Source organism: Eublepharis macularius, chromosome 3 (genome assembly GCF_028583425.1).
Source record: "Eublepharis macularius isolate TG4126 chromosome 3, MPM_Emac_v1.0, whole genome shotgun sequence".
Lineage (NCBI taxonomy): Eukaryota > Metazoa > Chordata > Lepidosauria > Squamata > Eublepharidae > Eublepharis > Eublepharis macularius.
This window is the reverse complement of record NC_072792.1, coordinates 116,717,947-116,734,469: the sequence shown is the minus strand read 5'-3', so window position 1 is coordinate 116,734,469 and position 16,523 is coordinate 116,717,947. Positions and strand designations below refer to the sequence as shown.

Below are 16,523 nucleotides of genomic sequence, written 5' to 3'. Positions count from 1 at the left end.
GTGTATTTGATGCCATTGATTCTCACACTTCTAGACTAAATATCATGGATCATCAGAGAATACCCTTTAGGAAGGCAGCATTTTAGTATAAAGGTCATTGGTAAAATAAGTCTTGTGGGTGACCCATTGCATTGATTTGGTAAGAGAGGAAGTATTAAAATATCACTGTATACATTTTATTGCCTAGCAGGACACACGCATGGAAGAATCTTGTAAATATCATTCATACTTTTGTGTACGCTTCAAGACACATTCTGCCATAATATCTTTATTGTAAAAAGTAAACAGATAGTTAAGAAAGGGGGGGGGGAATACCAGTGTATCATTTTCACTCAGCTTGATCTTTCTTGCACATATAGGTGCTCCAATGTAAGCAGGGAAGTGCTTGGATAACTACCTCAGCTATTGTGACCTAATATCTCATTTGAATGAAGAGTAGGCTGAGAATTCAAGATCAAATAATTAACAATCAGGATATGATTTAATTATTACATTCCTTCTGCTTAATTTTATATGACCCAGAAGAGATAATATAGTTGCTTTCCTATTAAATATTTCCTCTCCTTTTATTAGACAGTAGAAAGTTGCAATAAAATGCTAATAAAAGCAACACTGTCCCCCTCACAAAGCTTCTGGACTTGGGGAGGAACAGGAACAAAGTTTGTAGAGCAGCTTACAGTGCAATCCTATGAATCTAGTCTAAGAGCACTTAAATCAATAGGCTTAGATTGGAGTAACTCTTCATAGGATTGCACCGTTAGAGTACTTAAGAGTGAAAAGAATTTGAAAGGACAAGAAAGTACTCCAGAAGAAAGGGAAAGACATGAAGCTTAGAGTTCTTATTGTTAGCTATATTTTAACCAGAGTCTTACCGTCCAGGTCACTTGAACTGTGGTAGGGGTCAAAACAACAGGATTATGCAGTCGCACAATAACATCCCCCAGCTCCTTTTGGACCTGCCTGTGATCCACTCCTTGTGCTGGTGGGCTAATATCTGGAAGGTCAAACACACATGTATAGACACATGAATTACCTTAATGAGGAGAGCCAGTCAGAAAAAAATCAGTTCACTGTGATGACTGAAAATGGAAGATTTATATTCACTTACCATGAAGCTTCCTTTCTCAGTGGTCCAGGAGTGGGGCAGTCAATACACTCGGGTAGCTCCTCCTCCATCTCTTGCGCATGGTCAGACAAATTTGCAATCCTGGGGGAGGGGCTACCAGGCTCTCAGTTCCTTTCCAAGCCCCCAATGATCCCGTTGACTCCTTTCCAGGCTTCCCGAGCCCTATTCATTATAACCAGAACTCCAACAGATTAAGCTGCTCAAGTACAATTCTGCAACAACACTGATATACCTACATATACCCAGAACCTGTCCTCTTTGTCCCTTCTCTATCTCTCCCTCTTTTTTTTTTTTAACTAAGGATTGGGTGGGTTTCGGACTGTCCCACTCCCGGACCACCGAGAAAGGAAACTTCACGGTAAGCAAATATAAATCTTCCATTCTCCTGTGGACCTGGAGTGGGGCAGTCAATACACTCAGGGTATATGTCTAGCAGTGTACCCTCGGGTGGGTATTTTGAGCCCTATGTTTCCAGGACGTGCTGTAGCACTCTCCTGCCAAAGGCTGCTTCTGCTGAAGCCATCTGATCTATCCTATAGTGCTTTGTGATAGTATGCACTGACTTCCAAGTTGCAGCCCTACATATTTTTTCTAACGATGGGAAATATCGGTATGCTGCCAAGGTGGCTGTCCCTCTCAGGGAGTGGGATGTAATTCCTTTAGGGAGTGACACTTTCCTCGTTTTGTACACCAGCCCAATGCACTCCCTAATCCATGTACTTATTGTAGAGGATGTCACTTTCTCACCCAATGAGCTTTGTCTAAACGAGATAAACATATTCTCTACTGTGCATATTTGTCTGGTGCTGTCTATGTAATAGCTCAATGCCCGTCTCACATCCAACTTATGCCATTCCCTCTCCTTCTCATGTTTTGGATTGTTGCAAAAGGAAGGTAGGATTATATCTTCCCCCCTATGGAAGGTCAAATTGACTTTTGGGATAAAGGTAGGATCTGTTCTTAAAACTACCCTGTCATTGTGGAAAATACACAGATCCTTATTTACTGACAGCGCTCCTATCTCTGACACCCTTCTCGCTGAAGTCAACCCCACCAGAAAGGCTGTCTTAAGGGTCAGTTCTTTAAGGGGACAGGTTGCCATCAGCTCAAAAGGCTCACTTTTAAGTGACTTAAGCACTAAGTTCAGGTTCCAAGTTGGAAACCTATGCACTTGTGGAGGATTCAGTAACATGGTCCCTCTCAGGAACCTTTTAATATGGGGATGTATGGTGAGAGTCACTCCTCTCTTCGATCCCCTGATCGCTGAGATCGCTGCAACCTGCCTTTTCAGTATGCTGGTACTAAGTCCCTTGTCAAGGCCATCTTGTAAGAACAATCGGATCTGTTTAACAGATGTTGTCAGTTGATCCTTCCCTTTCTGTTCACACCACTCATGAAACACCTGCCATGTCTTATTGTAGCTTTTGTTTGTGGAACCTTTCCTCGAAGCTAACATCGTGGAAATCAGTCTTTCGGAATATCCTAAGTCCTTGAGCAGGTTGTGCTCAACCTCCAAGCTGTTAATCTTACAGACCTCGAATTTGGGTGCCGCATCTCCCCTTGGGTTAGTAAGTCTTCCCTGTATGGGAGCCTCCATGGGGTCCACCCTTGACAGCCTTCTGAGGTCTTGGAACCATGGCCTCCAAGGCCAAAATGGTGTGATCATTATTACTTCTGCCTTCTGCTCCATTATTTTCTGTATCACCCTGTGGATTATTTTCAATGGAGGGAAGGCGTAGAGGAGCGTCTGAGGCCAATTTTTGGACAGAGCGTCTGTTCCCATTGCCTCCCATTCCCTTCGTCTTGAAAAGAACTTTGGAACTTGTGTGTTTTTTGCCAAGGCAAATAGGTCCACTTCTGGATTGCTGAACCTCTGACATATCTGTGAGAAGACCTGTTTGTTCAGCATCCACTCTGACTGGTCCACTCTGTTCCAGCTCAGCCAGTCCGCCAGAACGTTATGCTGCCCTGCAACATGACTTGCCTTTATAGATTTTAGGTTCAACTCTGCCCAGAGGAATATCTCCTCTGCCTCCTTGTTTAGGGTTCTGGACCTGCTGCCTCCCTGCTTGTTTATGTAGGCTTTTACCGTCATGTTGTCTGTGTGCACCATTATGTGTTTCCCCTTCAGAGAGTCCTGGAACTTCCATAGGCCATTCATCGCCCTTAATTCCAGAAGATTTATACTGCACCCCTTCTCCTCGGGGTGCTACTCTCCCTGGGTCATCCTGTCTTCTATGTGTGCTCCCCATCCTGTCAGACTTGCGTCTGTCATCATCATTATCCTGTATGGTTCCCTCAATGGCAAACCCTCTACAAACCTGCCTGCTTCCGTCCACTAGCTCAGCTATTCGGACAGCGTCTGTGGAATCTCCACAAGTTTGTTCCACTTGTGAGTTATGATCTGTTGGTAGGGATGCAGGAACCTCTGTAAAGGTCTCGTGTGGAATCTGGACCACTGGAGTATATCCTGACAGGAAACCATCATCCCTTGAAGCTTGGCCAGTTGCATCACTTCCACTGTCTTCTCGCTCTGGACCGATACTATCAGGGACGTGATTTTCTGTTCTCTCTCTGGAGATATGAAGGCCTTGTCCATAATTGTGTCTACTATTATTCCTAGGTGTGTTGTCTGCTGCCTTGGTGTAAGAACACTCTTCTGACGGTTGATAACAAAACCATATCTCTCCAGGCAGCCTACCATTGCTGTTACCGCCTCCCGGGCTGACTCTAGGGATGGAGCTTTTATCAAGATATCATCCAAGTAAGGTGACAGGGCTATCCCTTGGACTCTGAGGAAGGCTACAAGAGTTACTAGTACCTTCGTGAATACTCTCGGTGACGATTTCAGGCCAAACGGGAGTGCTCTCTACTGGTAACGCTTCCTGTCATAAGTAAAACGCAGGTACCTTCTGTGAGTGCCTCTTATAGGGATGTGCAGGCAGGCCTCAGACAGATCTATGAAGGCTAGATAGTCTCCTTTCTGTATGGCCCCCGTGGTGGACTTCATTGTCTCCATTCTGAACCTCCTGGATCGGATGTGGAGATTCAGCCATTTTAGGTCCAGAATGGCCCTGATATCCGTTTCTTTTCGGGATGATAAAGAAAATTGAGTACACTCCCTCTTTCCTGTGTTGTGTTGGTACCGGATCTATCACCTTTATCCACAATAGGTGCTGAATGGCTTTTTGTATTTTCAGATGTTTCTGTAGTGAAGGGTTCCGAAGCACTTGTATAAAGTGCCTTCGTGGTACCTTTTCAAATTCCAAGGAGTAGTCCTTGGATACTGTCTCCAGTACCCATTTGTCTGATACTGTTTAATTCCATTGGTAAGAACATTCCTGAAGGCGTCCCCCGATCTTCTCCAGTGCCTGATGCCTGGTATAGTCATGCTTGATTGCTTTTCTTTTTCTTTTGGCCTTTGGTCTGGGAGACTGACTTTCTGAAGATGAAAGATCTGCTGTCAGTTCTTGGCTTGATTTGCCACCTACTTTTAAAGGGTCTGTCCGTGTTCTGCCATGAGGGTCTCTTGAAGTTTCAAAAGGAATGTTTCCTCTTGTATTTTGAGTCCTTCTTTGATGGTAGTATTTTCTTTTTCTCTGCATCCTCCACTAGGTACTTATCTAGTGTACCCCCAAACAATTTGGTGCCTGCAAAGGATATCACTGCTACCTTGCTGTGAGCTTGTGGATCTACATCCCAATTTCTCAACCATGTGTTCTGTCGTGCTGCCACATTAAACCCCATAGCCCTGGAAGACATTTGGAAAGAGTCCAAGGTAGCATCTGTTGAAAAGGCTGCTGCAAGGGCTATTTTCTTGACTTCATTCTTGATTTGTTTTGGGACTTCTCTACCTTTGGCTGCTTGGTCTGAAGCCCAGGTATAAGCTGCTCTAGCAAACAGTGTCCCAGTTGCTGATGACCTCAAGGATGCCATCGATGCATCGAAGTTCCTATGCAGTGCTTGTTCAACCTTCTTATCGGATGGGTCCTTTGGCATGCCTTCTGCATCCACGGGCAGAACCGATGTTGTTGCTAGACTAGTAACCGGGTCATCCACTATGGGCATTTTATCTTTTTGGTGGAGTCAGACGTTAGAGAATAAAACTTGTTAAACACTGATTGGTACATTTTTGGTTTCGCTGGGTTATCCCATTCCAGTTTAATGATGTCATGGAAGACAGCTGGAAGAAGCATGCCTATTTGTCTAGTGCCCATCTTTGGAAGTGCCCACTCCAGACCTTGGGGGTAAGATCACTCTGCAGCTTCTTTATCTGTCGCAGTTTGTGAAATTTCCAGAGTTCTCAATACCTTAGCAAGCAGCTTAGAATACACCTCTGGTGGAAAAAGCCTGATCTGCATTTGACCCGCATCTTCCTCTGCTTCTCCTTCTGACAATTCCCCTTCCTCACTTTCTGAGGTTTGATGGGATGTTTCTGAACCCCGCTGCGACCCATCTGAGTCAGTGGAGTCCTCCTCTGCCCACTTATCGACCCTTCTCTTTTGGGGCTTGCTCTGGGAAGTGGCCTTTGTGTGCCTTTTCCCCTTAGAGGCACCTGGCTGCTGTTTGTCTTTCCTTTGGGTGGCCAAGTCACCCTTAAGATTTTTTACAGCATTGTCTAGCTCTTTTTTATTTCTGTCTGTAGCTATGCCAGGATATTAGCCTTTGCCTCTGGCCCTAACAGATCAGGGTCAAAATTCTCTTGATGTTCCCTTGGGTATATCCTGTGGGCTGTGGTGAACTTGAGGATTCCATGCCACTAAGTGTTGGCTCAGTTGCTTTTGCCTCTGTTATGCCAGCCTTAGACACCATTCCCGCCAAATCTTCCTGCCTAAAAGCGAAAGTAAATGAAAGTGGGTATTACTAAAAGCAAGACATTTATGCAGCAAGAAAACCCCAAAAGACCAGGGCTTAGGGGGCCCAGTATGGAGAAGCTAGCCTGCCTCAGAGCCTGCTGCCAAGTGCCAAGCACTAGGGAAGCCTGCCTAACCCAGGATCCACTTTAAAGTCATTCTCATGTCTGGGCGGCTCTCCGAGATTACCCCCCACCCCCGCTTCATTGACAGTAAAAAACTTCTCCACGTGAGTGCTTTAGATGAACTCACATACTTCCAGCGCGTTCTCTAAGGCCTCTGCCGCTTAGGAGCCCTGCAGGTCTGTCCTCTAATTTGTGGCTGCTGTGGCGTCCCTGCCCAGTTCTGGCTGGCCTTTGCAGCAGCCGGGTCCTAGTGAGCTAGGATCATTGGCTCTGCAGCTTGTCTCTTTCCCCATGGCTTCTGACACTGCCGAATGACCGAGTGGGGAGGGGGGGAGGAAGATCATGCCCTTCCTTTTCCCCAGCAAGCATGGGCCTTCCCGCACCTCCTAATGCCCTTAAAGAATCGCTGCTCCATGGAGCTAGAACTTCGCATCCCCTGCTGAGCAGGGCTGGAAAAAACTGGTAGCCCCTCCCCCAGGCTTGCAAATGTATCCAACCCTGTGCAAGAGATGGAGGAGGAGCTACCTGAGTGTATTGACTGCCCCACTCCAGGACCACAGGAGAAGCTTAATGTTCATGATTCACCGAATTTAATTTCTCCTGAAATAATGCAGCAGATAAGTCTGAATCATAGACCTTACAAAGCACCAAGAAAACATTACATTTTATAAACAAATCATTAATATTCCTACAGTTTATCTATTCTTATATGTTTTACATTGAAGGCAGGTATGCTATTCAAATGCTTTTAAGCAGGTAACGATTAAAATTGTTCAAATAAAATTGAACAATATTTCACTCATTAAGGAAGTAACAGAGGACAGCAGATTTCTCCCTCAAGTTTTCTGCCCTATGTGGCCAATTGTGTAGGATTTTGCATTCTGCAACTTTCAATGAGCAACCCGGAAAGGTAATCTGAAACAGCTAGGAAAAAGCCTGGTACTGTTGTTAGACATATCCAGCTTCATCCAGCTAGTGCCTAGCAAAATCTCTCATCTGTTGTTTAGTGCTTCATCAACTTCAGTTCTCCATGGCCTGCTTTATTGCCACACTAATCTGTTTACTCAGATTCATCAAGTACTCAAATAAGATGTGTAGCTTTCATCATTCTGCGTCTGTGTGTAATATTAAAGTACCCACACTATACAATGGTATTTGTTATATTTCTTTGAATAAATACCATGGTTATATATACTTCTTGCAGTTATGATACATCACTGCTTGTAGATCTTTCTTCCCCTTGTAATGGATAGTATAAATAGACAGTTTTCTTTGTGTGCCAGTTTTTTTTTGTGGGGCTGGACTGAATGTGAGCACATTTGAGATTATATCAAAATATTATGTTAAGTGTCATTTGGATTTAGTATTTAATTTTTCCAAACTGTAGGATACTACAAAGGCTGTCAATATTATACATGCTGGAGCACATGTGGCTGGCAGAAAGCTTGAGAAAACAGCAACCATAACACGCAGTGAAAGCAAAGAAAAGAACTGTTTTAATGAAGTAAAATCCTTTGTCAATCTGTCAGGTGAAAAGAATAAATCTGACATATTTATGCAAACTTTGGTCCCTTCTTGAAGAGCTGGGTGGTATTAGCAACATAAAAGCCAGTGTGCAGAGGCTCCCAGTGGAACACAGGAGGCACAGAAGACTGTTTCTTCTGTTTCCTCATATTTCCTGAATGGACAACAGAGAGGCAACACTTCTAGTGGAGTGCCTCAAACAGTCATTTGAGGCACTCCATCAGAAGAAAGAATGGTATGCCTCCACTGCAGAGACTTCTGTATCAGTCCCTATCACATCACCGCATTCCCTGTAGCATGAGCTAAGGAGCTCATCTAACATGTTGTATGGATCCTGATGACTTGATCATAACTGGGGTAGTAAACTGTATCCGCTGTTAGCTGATAATTTTATGGTTTCTTTTCTACTACTTGTCCAGTCTTCTGATGGGGCTTTCAATATCATACTTAGAGATAGGCACAAACCGCATTACGAACTTCAAAACCCCACAAAAATGGCGATCGCGTGATCGCAATCCCGCGGTTCGTGATTGTCCATGGCCAACGAACCAGTGTTCAAAAGAGGCCTGGTTCGGTGCGTTCAGGAAGCCAGACACACAGGCGCCAGCAATCAATTCCCCTGGCAACTGAGCCGGGGGAATGCCTGAAATCTTTCTGCGCTCCTTCTGCTGCCCTGGAAACCTGAATGGAAGCCCAGCTTACCTAGATTGGCAGGTCTTCCTTCCAACCACAGAGCTGCAAAGCGGTTACAAGTTGGGAGAAGACACCCAGGGGAGGGAGGGGGAAGGGTCCTGTAGTCACGGGCACTCCAATCTCATCCCTGCAAACCCTGATAGGCAGCTCTGACGGCCAAACACAGACCTCCTGCGTTGCTCAATGGGATCTGTGCTTATAAATAGCCATGGGCTCCCAGGCTGGGTTTCACTTTCAGTGAGCAGTGGAGTGGGACAGAGCTCTTGCTTGCCACTTGCTAGCCTTTGGGGAGAGAGACTGAGAGTATAATTCAGCTTGGCTTTGGGGGATAGGGATCTATCTCCTCTGGTTCCAGGGCTGCTGCCTGGCTCAGGAAGCTCAGTAGGCACCTCGGCTGAGGGCTCACATTGATTATTGATCAGTGCCTGATCGGGTCAGGTCTGTGGGAGTGGTGGGCTAGGGCTCTAGTCCCTCCTTCCGTCTGGTGACAGGGTTGCTGCCAAGCCCTGGGGCCAAGCTCAGTGGGCACCTCGGCTGAGGGCTCACATTGATTATTGGTCAGAGCCTGATCTGTTCAGGTCTGTGGGAGTGGTGGGCTAGGGCTCTAGTCCTTCCTTCCCTTTCGTGCCAGGGCTGCTACCAGGCCCTGGGGCCAAGCTCGGTGGGCACCTAGGCTGAGGGCTCACATAAGTGCCTGTTCTGTTCAGGTCTGTGGGAGTGGTGGGCTAGGGCTCTAGTCCCTCCCTCCCTCTGGTGCCAGGGCTGCTACCAGGCCCTGCGGCCAAGCTCAATGGGCACCTCGGCTGAGGGCTCACATAATTGCCTGATCTGTTCAGGTCTGTGGGAGTGGTGGGCTAAGGCTCTAGTCCCTCCCCCCCTCTGGTGCCAGGGCTGCTGCCAGGCCCTGGGGCCAAGCTTGGTGGGCACCTCGGCTGAGGGTTCACAGTGTTATCTCCGTTCTTCTTCTCAATTGTTGTTTGAGGCTTCGGGTGGGGGAGAAGCGTGGTTGTGGGGGGAAATGCAGATATTGTCTCAGTTGCAGCACGGGAAGCAGTGCTGTGCAGGACTCTGGAGCAGCAGAGACTCCCGCTCCCCCAAAATCAACAGTTGCGGCTGTAGAGGAGGCCGAAGAGATCTTGCCGGCAGCGGAAGAGGAACTCCAGAATTTTGGGGGGGAGGAGGAGGCCAAGGGATCCTTGGAGGAATGGTTGGGGTTCGAGGAAACATCCAGCCCATCCCCATCCCAAACTACTGGTAGTGCTGTCCCTGCCTGCAGTCTACCCATCACTCCGTCTTCCATTGCCAGCTCCATGGCACATCCAGCAGCAACCCTTCGTCCTCCCTCCCCGGGAAACTTTAGTGGTCCACGGTTCAACCTCAATGTTTGGAGGCACTTTCGGCCCCTTCCTACTGACCCCCGTGTGGTGCGGTGCTGTGTGTGTGAGGGCCTAGTGCGCAGGGGCAATGACCTGAAGCACCTGTCATCGACAGCCCTGACTCAGCACCTGAAGTGGCACCACCCGAGCCTGTGGCCTCTATCTTCGGCCAGAGTAACATCCGTTGGGGGGAGACCGAGGGCCATCAGCTTGTCTGATCCAGGATCGATGGGAGGGTCTCTGGAATGCAACCCGAGCAAGAAGCCTTGCCCCAAGGGTGCAGCTGATGGAAGCAGAAGGGTCAGGCAGGCCGCCCTGGGGGAAGTTGTTCCATCGGGGTCAGGGGTGGCTTCGCTGAAAAGGGTGAGGTCAAGGGCTCAGGAGGCAGGTGTTCGTGTGGTGGCATAGACGATTGCCCTGCGAGGCTTCCCCCTATCGGTCGTGGAGGGTGTGGGCTTCCAACTGCTGCTCCAGAACTTTGCCTCATGGTTCTCCATGCCATAACGGAGCACTGTTGGGCGTCGAGTCATGCCCGTCCTGTATGAGGCAGTGCAAGACATGGTGCGCAGAGACCTGTCGGCCGCCCAAGGAAGAACAGTGCACTTCACAGCCAACCTGTGGAGCCGCTGCCATCATGGGTACCTTGCCATCACCACCCACTGGTGGCAACCAGAGGACCTCCGCCTTCCCAGGCCAAGATCTGGCAGCTGTAAAAAAGTGCCCAGCTTGACCCCGGGCTACAGGGTGGTTCTCCTTCAGGCTTGGCGGATGGATGAGGTCCACACTGGGAAGAACATCGCCGCCACCATCAAGGCAGCTCTGAGGGAGTGGACGTCTGAGGTGGAAGGGTTTGTCCGTGGCTCCATGGTTACGGATGCGGGAGCGAATATGTTGGCAGCCCTGAAAGAGGCATCCCTCCCGGGCCTGGTGTGCATGGCGCACAAGCTGCACCTTGTGATGAGGGACATGATCGGGCTGGGGAGCAAGCCAAGGGACAGTTGGGATGAGGGAACCTTGCAGACGCGCAATCTGCTGGACAGCTGCCGTCGCATCGCTTCCCACTTCTCCCGCAGCATAAACTCTTCCAGTGAGCTGCTCCAGAGGCAGGGGAAGGCAGGGGACCGTAAGCACCAACTCTTCCAGGACCTGACCACCTGCTGAAACTCCACCTATGACATGATATGTCGTCTGGTGGAGCAGAAGGGCATGTTGGAAGACATCCTGTCCTCTTCGGATGTGCTGAGGAGGGGAGTTGAGCCTCAGTTCCATGGATTGGAGAGTCCTTGCCCAGATGTTCCAGATTCTGAAACCCTTCAAGGATGCCACAGAGCTCTTGTGCTCCTACCAGGCCAGCCTGGGGCAGGTCCTCCCTCTGATCCACAGCCTCACCCAGTTTCAAGCCCAGGAGCTCCAGAAAGGGCAAGAACTGCTCCCCAGGGTCCAGGACTTTATCCAGAGGATCCAGGCCTGTGTTGCTGAATGCCTGCATCCTCTACACCGCGTGGCATCATACCAACTGGCCTCCCTCTGTGACCCACCACATCAAGGGTAGCTTCGCCATGCAGGCGGGTCAGATGCAACACTGGAAAAAGGAGCTCCACAGAGCGGTGCTCCATTTCCAGAGACAGAGGGCAGTAGAGAAGGAACCAGGCAGCGGCAAGGGGCAGGCGGTGGAGGAGGAGGAGGGTGAAGGGGCAGAGGTGGGAAGAGAGCCCCGCCAGGGAAGAGCCACCCCAACAGCCACATTCGATCTCTGGGCCTCATCGGTGGGTTGTGTGGTTGGCCACTGCATGGCGGGCGCATCCCTCTCAGTGGAGGACTCAGCGGGGGCCATGGTGCGCGAGTACCTTTCTGAGTCCACCGAGACCACCCATGCCAACCAGTTGCAGTACTGGGTGAGGAAATATGACCAATGGCCGGAACTGTCCGTCATCGCCACCAACATCCTGTCCTGCCCTCCCACCAGCGTGCAGAGCGAGCGGGTGTTCTCCCACCTGGGAGACCTCCTCTGTCCCTTCTGCACATGTCGGCACCCGGATCTGGTGGACATGTTGACGTTCATCAAGGTGAACGTCAACCTACTGGGGCACCCTCCCGTGGACCTGGACCTACCCGGGCTCTGAGCCACCCTGGGGTTGTAGCCAGCCCAGCTCGTCCACAGCGGGCTCAAGCCTCCCTCAGTTCTCGGGGCTGCTTCCATAGTTGGTGACCCTTTGCCCTCCTCTCCCAGACAAGTTCCTGTTCCCTCTTCACACCTCTCCCTCTCTGGATGTGTTCAGATGCCTCTCAACTTCTCCTGTCTTTCCCATCCCGTCCTTTCCACGAAGGCAGGAAGGTGTGGTGCTGCCAGCTGATGCTGCTTTTGGCCACGAGGAACAGCTCTGCTGTTGTTGCCGATGTGAGAGTGGCACCATACAGTACCCCCCCTTCCATGTCACCTGCTGTCCCCTCTGAGTAGGCGGGAATGGGTCCCTCCCACCCTTTCCACAAAGGTAGGAAGTTCTTTGGACCCCAAGGGGCAGCTCAGAAGTTTTTGCTAAGCTTGACAGGTTTGAGCTGCACGGTGCACCCCTATCCATGTGCACCTGTTGTCCTCTCTGTGCATGGGGGGAATGGGACCCACGGCCAGTCATGTGTCCTTTCCGTGAAGGCAGGAAGGTGGTTGAGGTCTGCCGCTGCTGCTTTTGGGCACGAGGGGAAGCTCAGGAGCTGTTGCTGGTGTTAGTGTGGCACCGCACAGTACCCCCCTTTCCATGGGCACCTGCTACCCCCTCTGAGCAGGGGGGAATGGGTCCCTTGCCCTCACACCCTTTCCGTGAAGGCCGGACAGTGGGTGCTGTTTGATGCTTTGGCTTTGGGCCACGAGAGACAGATCAACTACTGTTGCACATAAAATTGTACGTCACGGTGGCTCCTGCCAACAGCAGCGGCTGTCCCCTCTGGGGAGGGGTGAATGGGTAATGCCGCTACAACCAGTCATGTCCTTTCCGCGAAGGCAGGAAGATGTGGTGCTGGGAGTTGATGCCGCTTTCTGCCACGAGGAACAGCTCTGCTGCTGTTGCTGGTGTTAGTGTGGCACCGCACAGTACCCCCCCTTTCCATGGGCACCTGCTGCCCCCTCTGAGCAGGGAGGAATGGGTCCCTCGCCCTCACACCCTTTCCATGAAGGCCGGACGGTGGGTACTGTATGATGCTTCGGCTTTGGGCCATGAGGGACAAATCAACTACTGTTGCACATAAAATTGTACGTCACGGTGGCCCCTGCCAACAGCAGCGGCTGTCTCCTCTGGGCAGGGGTGAATGGGTAATGCCGCTACAACCAGTCATGTCCTTTCCGCGAAGGCAGGAAGGTGTGGTGCTGGGAGTTGATGCCGCTTTCTGCCACGAGGAAGAGCTCTGCTGCTGTTGCTGGTGTTAGTGTGGCACTGCACGGTATCCCCCCTTTCCATGGGCATCTGCTGCCCCCTCTGAGCAGTGGGGAATGGGTAATGCCAACACGACCAGTCACGTCCTTTCCGCGAAGGCAGGAAGGTGAGTGATGCTGGCGACAGCCTCCACTGTGACACAGGGGTAGCGGACAAGCCTCTGCCACAGCAGTTTGTGCACTTTTTCAGGGTGGGTGTGGGGACCCTCCGTCCCGGTCCTGCTGCGCAATGCAGCCAGGAAGCGACAGGCTCGGCCCTCCTCTCCCACACAAGTACACGGTCCCTCTTCTCACCTCGCCCTCTGCGGAACACTGAGTCCCCTCCCAACGACCTCTCCGGTCCTGTCCTATTCCATCCTTTCCACAAAGGCAACAGGGTGGTTGATGCTGGCTGCTGTCGCAGAGTTCCTCAGTGGGATCCTCGGAGGAGGCCTCGTGGCTGTTGGGATCTTCTGACTTCACAGACCCTCTTTCAACCTGTCCCTCTCTGGAGCACTCCAACGCCTCCAAACAACATCTCTTCTCCCTCCCGTCCTTCCTGGCAAGGCAGGAAGGTGGGTACTGTCGGCTGCCACCACAGAGTAGCTCAGTGGGAGCTTTGGAGGAGGCCTCACGGATGTTGGTGCATCTTCCCACTTCCCCTCCAAATGACATGTCCTCTCCCTCCCATTCTTTCCGGCAAGGCAGGAAGGTGGGTGCTGTCGGCTGCTGCTGCACTGTTCCTCAGTGGGACTCTCAGTTGAGGACCCTCGCTTGCTGGGGGATCAGGCCCCCATCCGAATGACATGTCTTCTCCCACCTATGCCAGGAATGCCAGCATGCTCCTCTTTGGCCTGGCGGACAGGGACATGGGGGGTGCCGCCAGCAAGCGGCTAGACCCCCCACCCACTAAAGGGGAGGTGGTTTGTTGTTGTCTCCCCGTGGCCACCAGGCCCAGCGGCTGCCGTCAACACCCACCTTCTGTACACTGGGCCAACGTCAACCGATAGCTCTAATTGTGTCAAGTGGGAGTTTCCTGGGGGGCTTGGATTGGAGAGGGTATAACTCCAAGATCCCTTTTGCAATCTCGTCCAAACTTGGGTGATGGCTGTAGGAGAGCCTGCAAAAGACTCCCCAGGAATATGGGCTCTCTAAGTGCCACGGGGGCTGTTCCGTGCCCCACGAACCGCGAACCGGTTCAGCAACGGAAAATGTTTGTTGCGGTTCATGATCTCAGGATCGTCTCGGCAATGAACCGTGAACCGCTGGTTTATTAAATTGTTTTGGTTCACACCCATGTCTAATCATACTGTTCACAGACAAAGACAGGGCAACCACTTACCCTCACTATAAACTCTGCATGCAAAAGGACTGTCTCCCTCTAATCCTGTGAACAGAAGCTCTGGATTATAGAACTTTTCACTGAACTAGAAAATGCACTATGGATTTGCAAACTAATGTGGAACATACAAATTCATCACACAGGCAAACAGGAAAACAGTTCAGTTTTTTAAAAAAATATACAGCATGTGTTTGTATGTTGAATGGGATGAATCAAATATCCAATTGCTATGGGGCACATGTTTTCACACTAGATGTCCACTGCAGAAGTACCTTAATTAATAACTAAAACTACTACAATTAAAGGAGTTCCTGGAGGAGGAGAAGGTGGTGGTAGAGGGAGGCTCAGGTGTAGGTCAGTCTGAGAGCTAAGCTACATAATATGTTTGTTTGGGTCTGTTTTCTTAGTCATGCTAGAGTATGGAGGAATGACAGTAGAGTGTCACAAAGAGAGATCACTGGACTTTTAAAAAATTAGACAGAGAGCCTGAATAATCAAAGGACTTTACCTTGGGTTCGGACAGGATCTGACATGGTGCTGGGGTCACTCAAACCTTGTGAGTTGATAGCTCTCACCATAAACAGGTAGATCGTATTTGGACGAAGTCCTCTCACCGTGTAAGGTGTTGTTTTTACATGGTTAGCAACTGTTTGCCAACTATTGCTCACTGATTGACTGCAATAAAGATATATTGGAAGACTAGATCAAAGTAATATAAAGTTGGACATGCAAAGTTGAAATCAGATTCCAAAGATAACTGTGGGGGGCGGGACAGGGAGAGAAGAAAGGTTAAAATGCAGAATTAAAATATTAATTAGTTCTCATTGAATAGGTGAAGTTAATCAACAAAGATCATGAACTAAAACAAATGAAATGACTGTTTTGCTAATGTGGAAGTATCCTACTAGAAAAAATGCCTGCAAAATAGAAACAGAAAAGGGAATGGATGCATAGATTAGATGGAACCTTCTTGAGCAAACTTTTGAGAAGATCAGGCCTGCTAAAAGAATATATTTTACAAAGTAAACACATACCAAATGTATCTTGATACAAATATTTTCTTATCTTGTATTAAACTATCATGCAAAATTTCAACCGTCCAACACATTTTTGAAACAAAAAGCACGGCCCCCAGACTCACCGGGGGTGGGGGGCAGGTTGCAGGCTGCATGGTGAAGGAGAATGGAGATGGCATGGCGGCCATCATGTTGTTGAGAGGGGCAGGGGAAGTGTGGAGGGCCTGGGAAGCTCTTCCATGCACATCTGCTGCAGGCCTCTGGTCAGGAGAGCTGGCCCCTGCCCCTCAGTACTTGGCTTTTGGCTGGCATCCCGTCCAGCCCTAACTTTCATCACAACTTTGGAATGGGGCAGGTAGATTGGGCATTGGGCACCAATCCGTTTTGGGGGAAACTAGGCACACAAGCTCAGTTTCCCTATTATAGGGATCCCCTTAAGGGGCCTGAGAAGTGAGGCATGGCAGGTGCATGTCCAGCTCAGGGGCTGTCAGATCCACCTCACTCCCAGAGGATTCACACAGGGGTGTTCACCCACGTGGCATCCCACTGACTGTCATCCCATGGTTCCCCCCTCAGCAGCAGTCTGAGGGGAGTGGAGGTCATCGGCTGGCAAGCGGCTCAGCCAATGCTTGGCTCAATGCCTTTTGCAGCGCCAATGCTCCACGAGCTGTAATTTCAATAAAGTTGTGGACTCTTTCAACTCCAACACTGTTGTATTTTGTCACCGTGCCCCCTTCCTGCTCTCCTTCCCCATTCAGCACTAACCTGCAATACTGTGTGACTGTTTCCTACCTTTAATAGTTGGTCTGGATTTCTGCAGGGACAGACTAAATTATCTTTCTTGTGCTGATAAATCTCTCACAACATAAATACATAGCATGTATGAGCATATATGATGTGATACAAATGCTGATTATTGTGGTTAGACAGGAAGATTTCATCCCTCTAAGTATTATATTATTAGGATGGTGAATATTTGTAGTAGACCTAGGCTTGGATGCTACATATAATTTCCACACGTGGAAGGACTTTCATTCATGGATGCATGACTTTCTTGTTCCTGCT

General features: G+C 49.6%; 1 protein-coding gene across 1 annotated transcript in view; it reads right to left on the bottom strand.

The window, feature by feature from the left end:
• ROBO2 (roundabout guidance receptor 2) overlaps nucleotides 1-16,523 on the bottom strand; it is an 892,879-nt gene that overhangs the window by 162,533 nt on the left and 713,823 nt on the right. The window contains exons 13-14 of the mRNA XM_054974970.1: nucleotides 14,951-15,117; nucleotides 873-994 (exon numbers count right to left, since the gene is read on the bottom strand). Coding sequence (XP_054830945.1) covers nucleotides 873-994; nucleotides 14,951-15,117 — 289 coding nt within the window. The remainder of the gene's footprint in view (nucleotides 1-872; nucleotides 995-14,950; nucleotides 15,118-16,523) is intronic.